At 42.7% G+C, this 18,376-nt stretch overlaps 2 protein-coding genes and 1 non-coding gene across 3 annotated transcripts; all 3 read right to left on the reverse strand.

Annotated features, from left to right (window-relative positions):
* Nucleotides 1-1,595: 1,595 nt before the first annotated feature.
* On the reverse strand, nt 1,596-8,895 carry rpl3l.L (ribosomal protein L3 like L homeolog). The gene is given in 10 exon segments (NM_001094561.1): nt 1,596-1,711; nt 2,335-2,454; nt 2,618-2,713; nt 2,898-2,999; nt 3,465-3,625; nt 3,786-3,972; nt 4,091-4,226; nt 4,310-4,478; nt 4,781-4,973; nt 8,877-8,895. Coding segments are annotated over 10 exon segments (1,224 nt in total). The 5' UTR covers nt 8,880-8,895; the 3' UTR covers nt 1,596-1,654.
* A 4,054-nt stretch (nt 8,896-12,949) lies between these two features.
* rps2.L (ribosomal protein S2 L homeolog) lies at nt 12,950-16,278 on the reverse strand (the record flags this gene model as incomplete). Its single annotated transcript, NM_001087413.1, is given in 7 exon segments — nt 12,950-13,067; nt 13,448-13,539; nt 14,079-14,238; nt 14,677-14,850; nt 14,934-15,041; nt 15,541-15,630; nt 16,130-16,278. Coding segments are annotated over 7 exon segments (846 nt in total). The 3' UTR covers nt 12,950-12,983.
* Nucleotides 14,471-14,612, reverse strand: LOC121398574. The gene has a single exon (XR_005964394.1). It is a non-coding gene; the product is annotated as a small nucleolar RNA SNORA64/SNORA10 family (small nucleolar RNA).
* Nucleotides 16,279-18,376: the final 2,098 nt, after the last annotated feature.

Here is an 18,376-nt window from a genome sequence, read left to right on the forward strand (position 1 = left end):
CAGGACGGCAGTACTGTTGCTGGATTGTCTTCAAGTATTCCTTGAGGAGATACGTATGATGGCTGGCCGAGGGAGAAGTCCCTCTGAAATGTTTCTTCCTTTGAGTGACAAGGGCTTAGATAGTTCTCAGCGATTCCTTGATCACTTGCCCATTATAGCACATTTCTGTATACTATTGTGTAAATTGTTGTTGAACTCCCAAACGTAGTAGTTGTTAATTCCCAATTATTGGCGATTTAAAGCAATAATACATAATTCAGGACCATGGCCTGAGAACCTTCCATCTTCAAATCCCCATATGCCTTGCTGATCCAAAATCGAATTGTTCCCATAACGTTCTATAGAGTGTTAGACCAGGCACTGTGTTAGATGTATTTTTGAACTACTAGGCCGGAATCAGTTTGAAGTCTTGTGTGTGTTTACATATTGTACAATCTGCATAGTGCTTTTTGGTATAGAGGAGAGAATGGAACCAATATAAACATTGCAATTGTCCATAAGCCACTTACAATCAACATCTATTATTGGTGAGTTTTTGGCAAGTTTAGTCAGTGCGAGATCCAAATTGAAAAACATCCTAGAAAATAAAGTGTCAAACCAGTTGACCTGTAGTCTGTGGTTTCTCTAATGAACAAGCACATCACAGGCTGCTCTTACTATATCTGTCTGGAGATGATCTGATCCAAGTGGTCATGTGCCAAATGGTTCAATCCAACAAGTGGATTTGAGGCAAAATGAGAAGGAACTTTGGTTTCTCTCACTTCTACGTCTGCCACTGCTATACTTTTTGGACAAGGTGATGATTAGGCACTACATTGCCCAAACTGTACTACCTAATCTGGGCAGATAGAGTCACCTTTACAGCAAAAAGATTTCTTAATACAGGCAGGGATTATAGGCATGAAATGTCAAATGAATAATTGTACTTTCTTAAAGAACCAAGACGGTGGAATATTGTCCCTTTGAAGTTATAAAGATGTGTCCCTATCACTGATAGGCATCATGGTGTGAGTGCCACTAACATATAACAGCTGCACTAGAATGTATTCTGACTGTTGATCTTGTCTGGCCTTGGGCCAGAATTCCCATTGAAGGTCCAACTCTTGGTCAGGCCTTCACCGTAGCCCATGAAAAAAATAAAAATGTAGAAAAATATTGGTATCAGTCATCAAGTCATAGTTCCAAGAATATCTAGGACAGCAACTTTATATGCAGCCCAAATCTTATTCTCAGTGACTATCAAGCTGAGCTTTCAGGTGTATCTAGGAGATCAATGTACAGTCTTCCAATTTCTCAACTAAACTGTTCCTTGGTCTGAAGTTCTCTGTCACTGCTCCAAGCCACCCAGGGGGCCACACCCACAGTCTGGGAACGACTGTCCTAAACTGGGCAGGTCTGATCTGTCAATTATGATTTGCTGACAGAATATTCCTTTAGACTGGAGTACGGTTTACAAGCCTATAGGAGTGCTCCACCCACAGTGTATTTGCCTGTCCATCTAAATTGCTTAATGATCAAAATGTGGCACAAAGAATGGGCTCCAAGGTGTAAGTCTAAACAACATGAAGTACCCGAGGAAACAAAACCACAAAGGCCAAATATTTAGAGTTTAATTAGCATACAGAAGCTGAGAAATGGTGACCAGATGTCCTGTCTACAGCTCAGCCTCCGGCTCCAATTTGTCTTTGACCATGTGCTTCTTTTGAGGGCCCTGTAATGACAAAGTGAGACCTTTCACTCATACACAATGGATATGTTTTATAAATACACTGTGAGAAAGAATTATAAGGACTTTGTGTATAAATATAAAAGGTGATGGTGTGTGGAAATGGTGAAAATAATGTTTTTTAAGACTTTTCCCCACTGTTGGATCCTGGTGCTCATCACCTTGCTGGAGGTTTTCTTTACCCATGGGTACAAAATAACCATATGCCAAAATTACAGTAAAATATGCCACTAAACAGCTTTGCACCTAAATTAGATTTCTTTGTGCTGCACTGATCTATAAATGACCCCAGCAGTTTTGCAGCATCTCCATGCCTGTTGTACTCCAGAAACCCAGCAGCCTATGGTTTTCTTGTACTTTTTCTTTTGCCCAGTGGAGATTGTCCACAATTCAAATTTTTTCTCAATTTTCTGTAGAATTTTTCTCCATCAAGGTGAGTAACGTGAGCTCTACCAAACTAGTCAACATGAGCCAACAAAGTCAGATGAAGAACTCCCTAACTTCAGCTGGCAAACTACAAGTTGAGCTCAGCTGCTGACATAGAATGAGTTTGTCGTCCTTGAGATAGGCATTTTCACACATAGAAAAGCTTTTCAAATACAACTTACCATAAAAGCTCTTTTCTCTTGATCAGTTTGGAAGCATCCATGGCCAAACTTGGAGGTAGTGTCTATGAACTTTAGCTCAATGGCCTCAAGGGCACGGCGACTGGTGTGGACCAACAAAGACTGTAGGAAAGAGGCTACAGTTATTCCTCTAACCCTGACATTGCTTAATGGAAGATACATTATATTATACTTAGAATAACCACACAAAGTGTGGTAATTAATGTTGGCAGAAGAAAATGGCAGAAAGAAACAAGAAAGGAAATATAGGTCAATCCAGCCTCACCTTCCTCAGAGTTAGGACCCGTTTTTTTGTGCCCATGACGCAGCCTTTTAGCATGACATAGTCATTGTTGACTTGGCCATAATGAGGGAAGCCACCCTACACAGGAGGAGATCAGGAGAGGAAATTAAAAGAAGACAAAGTGAGAGTGAGGCAAGAAGAAGAGTAGGTGGAGGAAAACCTAAATGGATGTTTGATTTGAGAGAGAAGGAAAAACCCAGGGAGGAAGAAAAGGTGGGGTATTGGGAGGTATTGAGGGGGTATTGAGAGGTCGTTTTCTTACTAGTGGTGTGATAGACTTGTCTGTAATATCGTACTGAGTTGCTGCATTATTCTTAACAACTTTCCCATCTTCAAGGTGAATTCCTTTGCCGATGCGATATATCTGTAATACATCAAGCAGCTTTTAAGGTGTGTTATATTCTCCAGGAAAGGAGGGAGAAGCTGAAGGCAAGCTAACCATTTTATTGATGGGCTTTATCTTGCAACTATAAAGGCAACAATATTCACAGATTGTGAACTATAGTGATGTGTGAGTTGTGCAGGTTTGCGCCAACCAATAGTCCCCAGAAGTCATCCCAGCCCCTCCCTGACCTCTTAGTTCTATCCCAGCCCCACTACTGACAAATGAGTTGGTTTGTAAAATCTTCAACCTGTCCACCACTATGTCTAATTGTTGTGAGAGTGGACCCTCAATGTCAACTTTTCTGGTGGACTCAACAAGGCCCACTCTTGAGACCAAACTTGAAAATACAACTACAATGGAATGGCTTGGGGGTGCCAATGACCAAGTGGGATTAGGAACGCCCTCCGATTAATTCTGCATACATCAAAAATATCTTTGAAGTACCTTTTTGTTGATCTCTGTACGATGGTGATAGCCCTTCTGCCCAGCACGGGCAATGGTGTACGCCACTCGAGCTGGATGCCATGCTCCAATACATGCCACTTTGCGCAAACCCTTGTGCGTTTTACGTGGCAACTTTTTGGTATGCCATCGTGAGGTCACACCTTCAAGAATAAGACAATATCTTATAAGTCCAGGAAGCATAAACACAGCGTATGAAACATTTATACAGTGAGCTCCAGAACAGGTTACATGGAACAAAATCAGTGGACAGGGGTATGGGAGAAATGTTAGACTCCTATATTTTTAATGAACATCCATCACCTCTCACTCCTTTGCCTTTGGTGACACCAATGACATCAATCATCTCATCCTGGCAGAAGACAGTGTTTATGGGGACCTGTTTCTCCAGCTTCTCATGGGCCCAGTCCACCTTTTCAGCTACAGTGCCACCATTCAGCTGGATCTCCATAACATGAGCTTTCTTCTGGCGCAAGGGCAGGAGTTTCATCTGCATGGGGCAGATGGCCAAAGTGCTAACTTTAACCAGAAAGCAAGGCAATGCACTGCAATGAGAAGGCCATACACAAGCCAATGTCCCTTGTCCTACTGCCATCAAGTCCTCTTACCTGAGTGTGAATGATGACCCGGATAACCTTACAGTATTTCTTCATTGCCGAGAAGTCTTTTTCCAGCTGTTTCTTGCCCTCTTCATCTTGCCATTTCTTGCAGTACTTGGTAAAAGACTTTTTCTTGCTCTTATACCTGGAGGATGATAAAACATGATGGCCTCCATACCCGATGATGTACCTGTCGTCCCATTATTATGATAATAAATGGTCTCTTACCAATTTCTATAGAAACGCCTCTTGCACTCGTCGCTGATGTGCTCTGCAAATATGGTTTTCAAACTCCGCAAGCCACGTGGCGTCTCCACATATCCCACTATTCCCACCACTACTAGTGGTGGTGTCTCAATGATGGTCACTGCTTCTACCTCCTCCCGTTTGGAAATTTCTGAGTGAGGAAAAGAAAATAGAGAGAGGTAGGTCTAGCATTGTATAGAATGCTATACATGGGCAGATACTGTATACAGTGCAAGTTTGGGTACTTTCTAGCAATATAGCAAAAATGTATGTGTATTAAAACCAAACCAACTAATCAACCAACTACTGGTCGGCTTAATATCAGTGAGGCCTAACTATTTAAAATACCTGCAAATTATTAGGCCAATGGAATGGATACTGAAGAGTAATGGCCACCTTTACTGGTTTTTCAGTCTACAATAACTACACTGCTGCCATGTTGGGGTCACTTACTCAGTCCTGGTCGGTGGATCTCTCTTAGAGTATGAGTCATCCCAGCCTTGTAACCCAGAAATGCCGTGAGATGGACTGGTTTACTTGGGTCATCCTTGGGCCAGGTCTTGACTTTTCCTCGGTGGCGGTGGCTACGTTTATGGGGCAGGAACCCAAGGTGGCCATGCCGGGGAGCCGAGAACTTTCGGTGAGACTGAAAGAGTGGAGAAGATAAAATAAAGACCATGCTATACTAACAAAATAAGAAGTTTTGAATGATGTTTAAAGCTTTTTGCTGTTCAGCTTCTGTGCAGTGCCAGTCTGTTCGGAATTGTCCATTGTCCTGGTTTTCTACATCACTTCCCACAGATCTCCTATTTTATGTGTTGTTCTATACTTAAATTAGAAGAAGCAGACCTTGTATTAAAGGGGATGTATGCATTTCATAGCAGTGGAGCTCCATCCGAATGTTTCTGAATTACAACTCTGTAATCCCAGCTACACTTTTTAGGTGACACAGTGCATCCATACTAAAATCATAGCAAGACAAATTAGCACAATCTCAAGATCTGTATATAAATTTATCAAGAGTTACTCCAGGTTTGGGGAACAAGGAGTCCACTTGAGCATGTAAAGGCAAAAAAAAATAAAATCCCATTTTTACTTTCTTTAATGAAAAAGAAACCTATCTCCAATATACTTCAATTAAAAATTGTGTAACGGTTTTATAAGAAACCTGACTGTATGCAGTGAAATTCTCCCTTCATTTACTGCTGTGGATAGGAATTGTCAGACGGTCCCTAACTGCTCTGCAGGGAAACAATTATACTTATGAACAGCAGGGGGAGCCCCGCCTTACTTCCCAGCCATGCAGAACTCAAGCAGCTTTGTTTATAACGATCCCTACACAGCCCAGACCACACTGAGCATGTGCACAGTCTTAGTCTTGCAAAGATGTTTAACAAAGTTACAAGATGGTGACTCCCTGTAGCCAACTTTGAAAGCATAAATTATTTGTTTGATTAGGCTTGTGGTGCAGTAAATTCATGTTTATATTTAGTATAAAAAATACAGCATTTCTAGCCTTATTCTATTTTAGACTTTACATGCCCTTTAAGGCCATCTGATGCCACCTCTAAATTGAAAAGGCTTGAAAAATGTATCCACCATATCCACCAAAGCAGCAAGAGGAAGCTCTATGGTGAAATGGGTGAGCAGCACCAGTACTCAGAACGTGTTCTCTCTAGTAATGTTTGTGCGTGGTAGAGAAGGCTGGACAATCTATCTGAGGTTGCAGCGAGCTGCCTGAAAGCTGATCCATTTTCGGAGGTCACCATCTGTTGATATCACTCTGCCGTGGCTGATATTTATATGGACAAACACCTGTAGGTAACGTTTCAAAATCCAGAGGGACCAGCAATGTTCATACTAAGCCAATCGTTGGTGCACACGCACACAAATCCCGAGGCCAGCACACACACAACAAATTGTGAGGCACATAAATTATATATACAGTTTAAACTTTTCAAGGACATACTTCCTTGAAACAATCTTGGTCTAACATTGGCTGCCCTAAACATGTTTCTAATTGGTCTTTTCTCAATTAACGATTTCTTGGATTGGCTGTCCTAAGCATGTTTCTGATTGGTCTTCTCTTATTTAAATATGACTGTTTTTTCAAAAGGTTGTTAGCCTGTGACTTAGTGTCCACAAAGCACGAAACGCGTAAGGCTTTTTATAGATTTTTTTTGTTAAATAAGCTATTTTTTAACTGCCCCAAGCATCGGAGTTTGGTCCAGTTTGTGTCAACCTACTACTGCATATAAAGCATATTGTCTGCCTCCCCAAGCTGAAGGCCTGGGGCTTGAGCACCTGGACCCCCAATTAGTTTTGGTAAGTTAACCCTTGTTTTCTACTATGTCCAGCACTGGATGCCTGTCCATAAATTATTTGAGTCTTGGTCTACGTCAACTTGGTGGCTGCCTTGATGACTGCTTGGTCAGTTGGTGGGGTTGCCTTCTATTGATGCTAATGTTATTGATAGTGAAGAAAGTTAAGAAAATAGCAAGTCTACATGGAGAGATATGAGCCTCCTGGAGGTTCCTCTTTGACGTTTATGACAATTTCCTATTAAACCGTGTCTGACCACTACTCAGACTTGGTCCTGGGTGTTTAAATCCAAGTCACTCCCTGAAAATCTGGGTAAGTTAACAGCTCTCTGCATGCAGGTAACTCCCTGATTAACCTTAAGTCTATATATAACCTGCCTAACTGCCTGTTATTATGTGTTAATGCTGTAGACATTGGTACTCTAACCCAACTATATTAAATGCTTCCCATAGGCCAGCCCTCCTGTTATCACTCAGCAGCCTCTGGGGTCAATTAACTTTTTGGGCTACATGGTACTATAAAGTGACTCTACTTAAATGATTTTTTTTCACTTGGTTAGGAATTGCTGTGGGTTACTTGGCACCTGCTACTAGCCCAAAAATACATTAGCCGTATAGGAAGTGACCAGGGGCCAGCAGAGTCATTCAGAACATTGAGTGTATTTCCCTATGGGACCAGACTGTAAATTATATCCTTATAAATGGCGCCGGCGACCAAAATTAAACTATAATATCTTTATAAATTACAGTAGGGGGTACATTATCCACTATATATATATATATATATATATATATATATATATATATATATATATATATATATATATATATATATATATATGGTAAGTAAGGACCAGGATTTTCTTTATAAACATATTAATATATTTAACAAAACATACATAATAGATCAACTGCAAATTGGCATTAATGTCTGTGTACAACAAAAGAAAAGCTATTTTTACATAGAAACATATGCTCATCTTAAAGGGGTGGTTCACCTTTAAGTTAACTTTTAGTATATTAAAGATTGGCTAATTCTAAGCAACTTTTCAATTGGCCTTTAAATTTTTCCTTACAGATTTTTAGTTATTTGCCTTCTTCTGACTCTTTTCAACTTTTAAACGGGGGACACTGACCCTATCAAAAAAAACAAATTACCTGTAAGGCTACAAATGTTGTTGCTACTTTTTATTACTCATCTTTCTATTCAGGCCTCTCCTATTCATATTCCAGCCTCTTATTCATATCAGTGCATGGTTGCTAGGGGAATTTAGACCCTAGCAACCAGACTGCTGAACCTGCAAACTGGAGAGCTGCTGAATAAAAAGCTAAATAACTCAAAAACTACAAATAATAAAAAATGAAAACCAATTGCAAATTATCTCAGAATATCCCTCTCTACATCATACTAAAAGTTAACGTAGAGGTGGACATCCCCTTTAACGCATCCAACAAAACAAGATGTCTAATTGTTGACTGTATCATAGGGCAGTAAAATCCACAGCAAGTAGCCATATGGCTTGCAGGCTTTAGGGGGTGCTGCTCTTGTGTCTCCTGCTATGTTAAAAGAGAGAGGGGGACCCCTACATTTAGGGGTACATTTCTCAAAAGTTGAATTTCGAGTTCATGGGAGTTTTTTAAAACTTCCATAAACACCCATGAACTCGAAATTCGACTAATCGAAATTTATTTTTAAAAAAAATGTACATTTTCAAAGTTGGGTGAATAGGATCGACCCGCAAACTCAAATTGAATTCGATTAGAGTTTTTCAAACTCAATTCGAGTTTTTTCTGCTCAGGAAGGCTGCAAACAACTCGAAATTAATCCCAGGACGTCTTCCATAGGCTAAAACAGCAATTCGGCAGGTTTTCGGTGGCAATAGTCGAATTTTGAGTTCTTAAAGGGCCAGTGTAAGATAAATCTCAAAAATCGAATTAGTTTTCTTTTAAAAAAAAAAGTCCAATCGAATTTTAATAATTCCCTAGTCGAATTTGACAGTTTTGGCCATAAAAAAAAAAACTAAAAAATTTGAATTTTCACTTCGACCCTTGATAAATCTGCCCAATAGTGATGCACTGGGGCCCCTCTTGTTGTGCACATAATCTTATATAGGGATCCCACTGTCCCTATATACTCAGGCTATAATAATAATGTTTAACCCCTGCTCTTCCTCCCATAGAACTACAAATAACAGGCACATAAGCTGGAAAGAGACGGACATACAGACCATAGGACGTGTCCCAATGCCGGTCGCTGAGGGAAAGAGAGGGCTCTGCCAAGTGCTGATACTTAACATGCAACAGGCACAAATTTAGCTGCTGCTTTCATTTGCTTCTATATTCATTGCTATCACCGGGCCGGCCTGGGAATATGATATTAATCAGAATCACCCATGGGGGGAGGCACATGTCACAGCTTTGATTTACTGCCCATGTGACATTCACCTAAATAAGTGGCATCACAATTGGTACCAGTGCCAAGCCTGTATCCCTGCAGCTGTTCTGATAGAGGGACATTGGTTTTACAGGATCCTACTGGTCTAGTGCAGGCAGACATCTGATTGGTTGCTATTGGTTACTAGACCACAAATTGTGATTCCCAAAATCCTCAGCAAGTTAAAGGGGTTGTTCATCTTTAAGTTAACTTTTAGTATGATGTAGAGAGTGATATTCTGAGACAATTTGCAATTGGTTTTCGTTTTTTTGTTATTTCTGGTTTTTGAGTTATTTAGCTCTTTATTCAGCAGCTCTCCAGTTTCAGTAATCTGGTCCAAATTCCCCTAGCAACCATGCATTGAGAATATGAATAGGAGAGGGGCTGAATAGAAAGGTGAGTAATAAAAAGTAGCAATACCAATACATTTGTAGCTTTAAAGAGCATTTGTTTTTTAGATGGGGTCAGTGACCCACAACCTGTTCCCTTGAGCCCATACCCTCTCGCCTCCTCAATCTCTTGACCCCCTGCAATCTGGCTTCCGCCCATCACACCAGACTGAAACTGCACTCACCAAAGTAACCAATGATCTTCTATTGGCAAAGTCTAAAGGTCATTATTCCATTCTAATCCTTCTAGATCTCTCTGCAGCCTTTGACACAGTTGACCACACACTCCTCCTTGACATTCTACACTCATCTGGCATTCGGGACACTGCTCTTTCATGGTTTACATCTTATCTGTCTGACCGTTCCTTTAAAGTTTCCTTCTCTAATGGTGGCCATACACGGGCAGATAAAGCTGCCGATATCGGTCGTTTGGACCAATTTGACAGCTTATCTGCCCGTGTATGGGGGCTTCCGACGGGTCTTCCCGATCGATATCTGGCCACGATATCAATCGGGAAGGTTGGATTTTTACCCGACCGACCCGTTGGAGCCCCTTGGCGCATCGTAATTCGATCGTATTACCCCCCGATATAGCCATGCAGTTAGTGGCATATCGGGGAAAGATCCGCTCGTTTGGCGATGTCGCCAAACGGGCAGATCTTTGAGTCTATGGCCACCTTAACTCTACTTCTACTATGTTCCCTCTCTCTGTTGGAGTTCCTCCAGGCTCTGTTCTAGCCCCCCTGCTGTTCTCGCTCTACACAACTTCACTAGGAAAATTTATTCAGTCATTTGGACTTCAGTATCACCTTTATACCCAACTCTACTTGTCTACTCCTGATCTTTCTAATTCTGTCCCTTCCCAAGTCACAGATTGTCTCACTGAACCTTTCTAAAACAGAACTCATTATATTTCCTCCAAGATCTTCCCCTGTCCCTCAGATATCACTCAGCGTAAACAACACCACCTTTCATTCCACCACACAGGCACGCTGCCTAGGAGTCATCTTAGACTCTCATCTGTCTTTTTCACCACACATTCAAACACTTGCAAAATCTTGCCGTATTCAACTGCGCAACATTGCTCGAATACGACCCTATCTCAGTTCAGAATCAACTAAAACTCTGATTCAGTCTCTCATCATCTCCCGCCTTGATTACTGCAACTTACTCCTCACAGGTATTCCAACAAGTCACCTTTCACAACTCCAATCTGTTCTAAACGCGGCCGCTAGACTCATTCATCTATCTCACCGCTCAACATCAGCTGCTCCCATATGTATGTCCCTTCACTGGCTCCCAATCTCTTCTAGAATCAAATTCAAATTACTTACACTCACATTCAAGGCCCTTAATAATGAAACCCCTCCCTATATTTCATCTCTAATCTCCAAATACTCTCCTTCTCGAAACCTACGCTCTGCTTCTGATCTTCGCCTCACTTCTCCTCTGGTCACTTCTGCCCATTCTCGTCTACAAGACTTCTCTCGGGCTTCTGCTTTTCTCTGGAACTCTCTGCCTCGAGCTGTCAGACTTTCTCCTTCCTTCCAAACTTTCAAGCGCTCCTTAAAGACCCACCTGTTTAATGAAGCTTATTCAATGTACCTTAATCAATCATTGCTGTATCGTAAATCACAAATTGTTTCTAAAATCCTAATGTCTCAATTGTACCCTAACCTTTAGTTTGTAGGGCCCTCTAATCCTATTATATCTGTACCCCTTGTTTATCCACCATTTAGTCCGTTTGTTAAGGTAAAGCACTGCGTATCTTGTCGGCGCTATATAAATAAATGATAATGAAGAAAAAAGCAAATCATTCAAAAACTATAACAACTAAATAATAATGAAGACCAAGTCAAAAGTTGATTAGAATTAGCCATTCAATAACATACTAAAAATTAAACTTGGAAGTAAACTGTGAACACGTGTGTGGGAGAGAAGTTATTTGAAACAATGGGGGACCGATGATACAGGGTACAAGGATTGGCAAGAAAGGGGAGGGGTTTACTACAAAGGGGCAGGGTTTTTAAGATCAGATGGCAAAGCCAGGCAGGTGTTTGGAGCTGCAGATGCCAATCCAACAGTCTCTACTGTGTAAAGTACATGTATTGAACATTTCTCTGCACTCATACAGCGCCACCTACTGCTTCAAATAGAATTTATAGAATCAGAGCGACAGGGCTCAAGAATAGGGAGAGTGACATTTTTTTTGCCAAGATTCCCTGGGAATCTTTTTTTTCCTAAGCAGAAGAACATCAGAGCAGCCTCTTTCTTTCTCTCGACAACTTCCTTGACTACTTGGTGGTCAGACTGGTGGGAAAATGACCAGCAGGTGGCGCTGCTGTAACAAGTCATTCATATTAACAGTACATGTATCGCTCAATAACATGGTATTAAGAAAAAGCTAAAAATTAATGCACACTGCAAAAGTACAAAACCCTCATCAATATTACATTTACTTATTTTGAAGGTTTACTTATCCTTTGAAACCTTTTATTAAGCAGAGCGGCAGTTAACAGCAAGGCTGCAGCATCCCCTTAACTTAGAATTCCTTCTCCTCCTCTAACCCAGTGTCCCCTCCCTCAGGAGCTGCTGGCTCATGAGCATGCTCAGTTTTACTCAGATCAGATTAACAAGAACACCCTCAAGTCTAACAGCCAATGAAGAGATAGCATTGGCGGTTCCCATACAGTGGCATAACTAGATATTGATGGTCCCCATAGCAAACTATTTTTCAGGCCCCCGAAATGTCTAGAGGTTGAACTGTTTTACCGACCTGTATTTAACTTCTACTGTATATGGATTAGGGCCCCTATACTTCCTGCCCCCCCCCCCCCCCGCAGTCGCAGGTCTGCTTGATAGTTATGCCCCTGTTCCCATAGAAAGTCTAGCTGTCTGATACTATTTTTTTTCCAGCAGAACTGTATCAAAGTATGTTGTGCCTGTGTAAACCTGCATTGCATGAACTTTACAGCATACATGTCCTGTTTGCACATGTCTGAGTTGCTGATGATGTGTAAGAGGGAAAATGGCTGCCGGGTGAAAGCTGCTATTTGTTTTAGAAAGATGTGATGGCACTGGCAAATGGAGGAGGTATGCGCTGTACAAATGTGGCTTTGGTGGAAAACTTAGTCTTTACATGTCCTTTAAGTCTACTAGAAAATCATGTAAACATTAAATAAACCCAATAGGCTGGTTTTGCCTCCAAAAAGGATTAATTTTATCTTAGTTGGGATCAAGTACAAGGTACACTGTTCTGTTTTAGGATTCGTTTTTTTATATTTTGATTATGTGGATAAACAGTATGGGAGAGCCTTCTTGCAATTCTGAGCTTTCTGGATAACCGATCCCCTACCTGTACCACCAAGTCCCTAGGCTGTAAAGACTTGGTGGATGTTGCCATAAGGTAAATTTACCCTTTAAAGTGCACATAAATAGAGAGCAGCGCCAAATAAAATACAAATGAAACTGGTCAGAACAAGGTTTTAACTTTATTTTCTTGAACAGAAAATTTAGGAGGTGGCAGGAACAGCAGCAGCCTCAGTCCTCTGCACGGACACTCTGGTGTGAGTCTTGGCCAGATGATCAGTGTACTCCTGAATGGGCAACACAAAGTCAGTGTTAGAAACAGATTCAGCTTAAAAAAGGCGTTCACACATTCTGAAAGCTTGCAAGGATTATGGCGGAAACTAACTGGATATAAAGGGATCTTGAATGCATGCTACCAACAATAGTGGAAGATTTAAAGTGAAAGTACACCTTATAAAGTAAATTTTGACACCGGGTGCCCTCTATATCCAAACACACTGGAGTGACTGGGGCTGGAGTGACTACACCCAGTAATTCCCAGTATGTGAAATTACTGCACAAGCCACCAGGAGGCACACTGCCAGGGCAGCTTCCCAAACAGACATTTCCCCTCCCCAACAAATTGTGCATTCTGTTGATAATGATCCCCAATCCAATAAACACCTACCTGGTATGGAGATTTGGCAAACACAGTCTCCTTCCAGAGATCAGGAGTCAGATAGCTGTAAGTCTTTGAGATGGCATCAAAGGTGGCTTTAGCTGCAGGGAAATGAGAAGGAAGTCAATTTAATGAAAATTACGTTTTTTGCTTTGAGTGTCACACACCACATAGGGGCTGGTTAGAGGTGGTACAGGCCACATAGGGGCTGGTTAAAGGTGGTACAGGCCACATAGGGGCTGGTTAGAGGTGGTACAGGCCACATAGGGGCTGGTTAGAGGTGGTACAGGCCACATAGGGGCTGGTTAGAGGTGGTACAGGCCACATAGGGGCTGGTTAGAGGTGGTACAGGCCACATAGGGGCTGGTTAGAGGTGGTACAGGCCACATAGGGGCTGGTTAGAGGTGGTACAGGCCACATAGGGGCTGGTTAGAGGTGGTACAGGCCACATAGGGGCTGGTTAGAGGTGGTACAGGCCACATAGGGGCTGGTTAGAGGTGGTACAGGCCACATAGGGGCTGGTTAGAGGTGGTACAGGCCACATAGGGGCTGGTTAGGAGGTGGTACAGGCCACATAGGGGCTGGTTAGAGGAGGTACAGGCCACATAGGGGCTGGTTAGAGGTGGTACAGGCCACTTACCGAAGTTTCCCAAGGTAGCAGTGCAGCCCCTGGCTGATGTGTAGCAGTCATCAATACCAGCCATCATGAGCAGCTTCTTGGGGACAGGAGCAGACACAATACCAGTACCTCTGGGGGCCGGGATCAGACGCACCAGCACAGAACCACAGCGGCCAGTAACCTACAACACAGGCCAGAGTTCTGGTTTAGGAAACGCTACAGACATGGTTGATCACACAAATGAAAACAAATGAAAGAAAACCAGTCTGCCACAAAATTAACTTGCAGAAGCAACATAAGTAAAAGTGTCATATGATGGAGGCCAGGACAGAATTGTAAACTGCCCCCTCCCAGACTGTCAGTTTAAAAGTGGCAGCAGCACATGCACAAGGCCAACAAGTCCTATCCTTTCAGCATGTAGATCCTCATTAAGGAACAGGAAGACCATGTTAGGAGGCCAGCCTGCCGTGCATAAAGAACAAGTCACTCTCTCTCTCTCTAGTTAAAGCCAATTACACTACAGGGACAAGCGCAACTGAGCAGAGCTGAGAGAATCCAATACAGAAAGCTCCAGGCAGCCATTCTGTCGTGAGATGGATCTGAACTAGACAGTTCTTACCTTGCAGGGCACAGTGTGCGGCTTGCCGATCTTGTTACCCCAATAACCTCTACGAACAGGAACGATGGACAGTTTGGCCAGGATGATGGCTCCCCGGATGGCCGTGGCCACTTCTTTGGAGCATTTCACACCGAGACCAACGTGACCGTTGTAGTCACCAATAGCCACAAAAGCCTTAAATACAAGAGGAGATTCTTTCAGTGCAACGTGTAGAGACAACATGACAAATAGAACCAATATATGAGAGAGACACCCACCTTGAACCTGGTTCTCTGTCCAGCACGGGTCTGTTTCTGCACAGGCATGATCTTCAACACCTCGTCCTTCAGGGTGGAGCCCAGGAAGAAGTCGATGATCTCAGACTCCTGCAGATAAGATGCACCGTCATTGGTGGATATTAAACATTAAATCATCCAGACTTCCTCTCCCACATACACACTCTTAGAGCAGAAAGGTTATGCGTGGGGGGCGGCACAACTCTTGTACCCTTGTTAAACCCCACCCACTTTTGATTTTAGTGGGCACTGCAGAGTAAAGGCCTTTGCCTAATGCAGCAGCTTCAGCAGAAAGGGGGACCTGCTTCAAAATACTGCCTGCAACATCTGGTGTCACGGCCAAAAGGGAAGGTACATTACTCTGATGAGAACACGTCTATCTAGAAGAGGAGTACCCAGAGCAGCACAGACTATAAATCCAGTCAACCCTTAAAAAATAACATTTAATACTGACTAGTATATCAAAAGGCACCATATATTCCCTTTACAAGGGAGCCCCAAGAGGAAAGCGTGGATGGGATTGCAGCCATGTTGTACCCCTTTAGAAACCAAGCCTAAACCCCAATAGTAAGACAAAAAAAAGTGTTACCTTGATTGGCAGGGAGAAGAGATAGATTTCCTCCAAAGACTTGATCTTCATGTCCTTGACTAGACGTCCAAGCTTGGTGACTGGCACCCACTGCAAAACAGGAGAAAAGTCTGAATCGTGGGAACACTACTAGGCACCCACACAGGGGTGAATGAAGAGCCGCTCAGGGAAAAGAGCCCAGTGCTCGGTATCAGCCAATGAGAGGTCTCCAAACATGCAGATCTCTCCCCAATATGCTCACCTACAGGTGGGAGATAGCAGGCTGAACAGATCATGTGCCCAACGATTGGATCACAAGTAGGAGAAAACAGGTGGTTGGATCAAGGACCAACCAATGCAGCCTTCAGACAGGATTTTTAGGCCCAGAAGATATTGGGCAGATATTGATCAGGGAAGCCTGCCAAGAGCCCCATACACTGGAAAATAAGCCACCCACTTAATCTGTCAGCAGTTTATATCTCCCCGTGTATGGGGGTCTTAATTGGCAGGTTGTCACAATACAGAAACTTTTCTGGCACAGTGATTGTCGGCAATACAGGAGGATTCAAGGGAAAGACTGGTTCACACAACATCTCCCACTTATACTCACTTCCTTGTCGTCAGCTTTCCCGCCACGGGCCCCGCGTCCTCTGCCTCGTCCCCTGCCTCTTCCACGACCACGGCCTCGGCCACCGCCGCCGAACCCCCCGCGGAAACCTCCCCTGTTACCACCGGCGTCGTCCGCCATTTGCTGCCAAGAGAAAACAGTCATGTTACAAAACTGTGTAGCTTATCCTTTATCCCAACCGACAGTCATGGAGCATTTAGTGACGTTGCACATCAGACTTGGTGGAATAATTCTAGTCCTTTATAAGGGGTAAAAATGGTCACTTAAGTTTCCAACAGAACTTGTACCACAACCTCCAGCCAAGAAAAAAGTGACAAAGCCCACAATATATATTATATTTATATTGCACAGTGCTGATCTCTATCAACAATCTATATATTTATATATATATTACACTCCATCACTCAGGGTTGGGGGGGGGTGAAATTTGGAAAGTGCGCTTCACTGATCTCCTAGATACACTAGAAGCAATTATAAGTAATATATGGTGTTGCTTTTACATATTGCTAAAAACTTAGCATCTTTAAAAATATCCCCTTTATTGGAGCTCCCTATAGATGTTCTCTGGTCCCTGTTTCAAATGAGGGGTGGGTGTGTCCCAACGGTCCCTGCCAGAAGCACAGTAGGAGGGGGACAGCCAATCACAGCCCTGCTGTCACAAGCACAGACAGGCTTCAGTTCCCTTTCAGGTCCTGCTAGCTGCTGATTGGTTCTAAATGAGTAATGCACTGGTATGGCCTTTAAAGGGGCTTCACCTTTAAATTAACTATAGAATGTTATAGAATGGCAAATTACAAGCAACTTTTCAATTGGCCTTCATTATTTATAGTTATATAGTTATATGTGCCTTCTTCTGACCCTTTCCAATGGGGGTCACTGACCCCATCTAAAAACAAATGCTCTGTAATGCTACAAATGTATTGTTAGTGTTACTTTTTATTACTCATCTTTCTATTCAGGTCTCTCCTATTCATATTCCAGTCTTTTATTCATATCAATGCACGGTTGCTAGGGTAATCTGGACCCTAGCAACCAGATTGCTAAACTTTCAAACTGGAGAGCAGTTGAATAAAAAGTAATATAACAAAAGCCAATTAATAAAAAATGAAATCCAATTACAAATTGTCTCAGAATATCCCTCTCTACATCATACTAACCATTAACTCAAAGGTGAACAACCCCTTTAAAATAGGGAAATTTCCTCCCACCTGTCCATTTTAAAGGGGAACTTAGCATAATGAAAAAAGGTTAATTGTTCCCACTATACATTCATTGTCTATTAAATGACACAGGTTGTACAGAAATGGTGTAAATAACAGCTGTAGATAATGATCAGCCTGGCCTGGTCTGCACTGCTGGTTCTGCCTCAAAAAAAAAAAATGTCTGAGAAGTCAACCTGGCCCTTTCTGCACTGCTGGTTCTGCCTCAAGAGACAATGTAGGAGAAGTCACCTGGCATGCTGCCTCACAGGCCTATGAATGGACTGGCTTAGGTTACATCGTCCCTGCAGTGAGAAACACCAGGGCAGATACTGTTTTCAGCAACAACAACGACATTTATTGCCTTTAAAGTCCGAATCCCCAACAGTTCGGGAGCCACTGAGCTAGAGGGACAAAAGCCGCCGTGTATAACACACTAGTACCGGCCAGGCCTCAGCCATCCCAATAATCTCTTCCCACCGCAATATCCCTTCACAGAGAGCCGCAAACTGCCCTAAAAACCCCCCGCTGCCTTTAGTCCTACTCATTAACATCGTGGGCCACGGATGACCGCGGATTTCACTGCTCACTAATCCCCACACCCTCTGCCGCCATCACCACTTACGTGATTTCAATGGATTAGAAGGCCGAGCTGCGCCGGAAGCGCGCATTTATACGCTGCTAAATCTCGCGAGAGTCGCCAGTATCCCGGAAGTGGGCAGGAGGCGGGCCTTAAACTGTAAACAGAGAGATGGGTTCATCCTGCTGGTTCCGTGTTTATAATAACAAAGCGTGTGGGATTCCCTGGGGGGGGCATACCTCCCAACATTTTGGAAGTAAAAAGAGGGACAAAAAAAAATTTCCGCACGTAGCGCAGCATTTTTTTGACCACACCCCTTTCTGTGGCCACACCCCCTAATTACCATGTTTGTTTTACAAAATTTGGCAGGTTATGAAAGTTTGAAAATATTTCTCCTTATCTAAACTGTGTTTTTGTGTCTCAAAATTGTTACAAAGTATCTTATTTGCA

This window comes from Xenopus laevis, chromosome 9_10L (assembly GCF_017654675.1).
Source record: "Xenopus laevis strain J_2021 chromosome 9_10L, Xenopus_laevis_v10.1, whole genome shotgun sequence".
Taxonomy (NCBI): Eukaryota; Metazoa; Chordata; class Amphibia; order Anura; family Pipidae; genus Xenopus; species Xenopus laevis.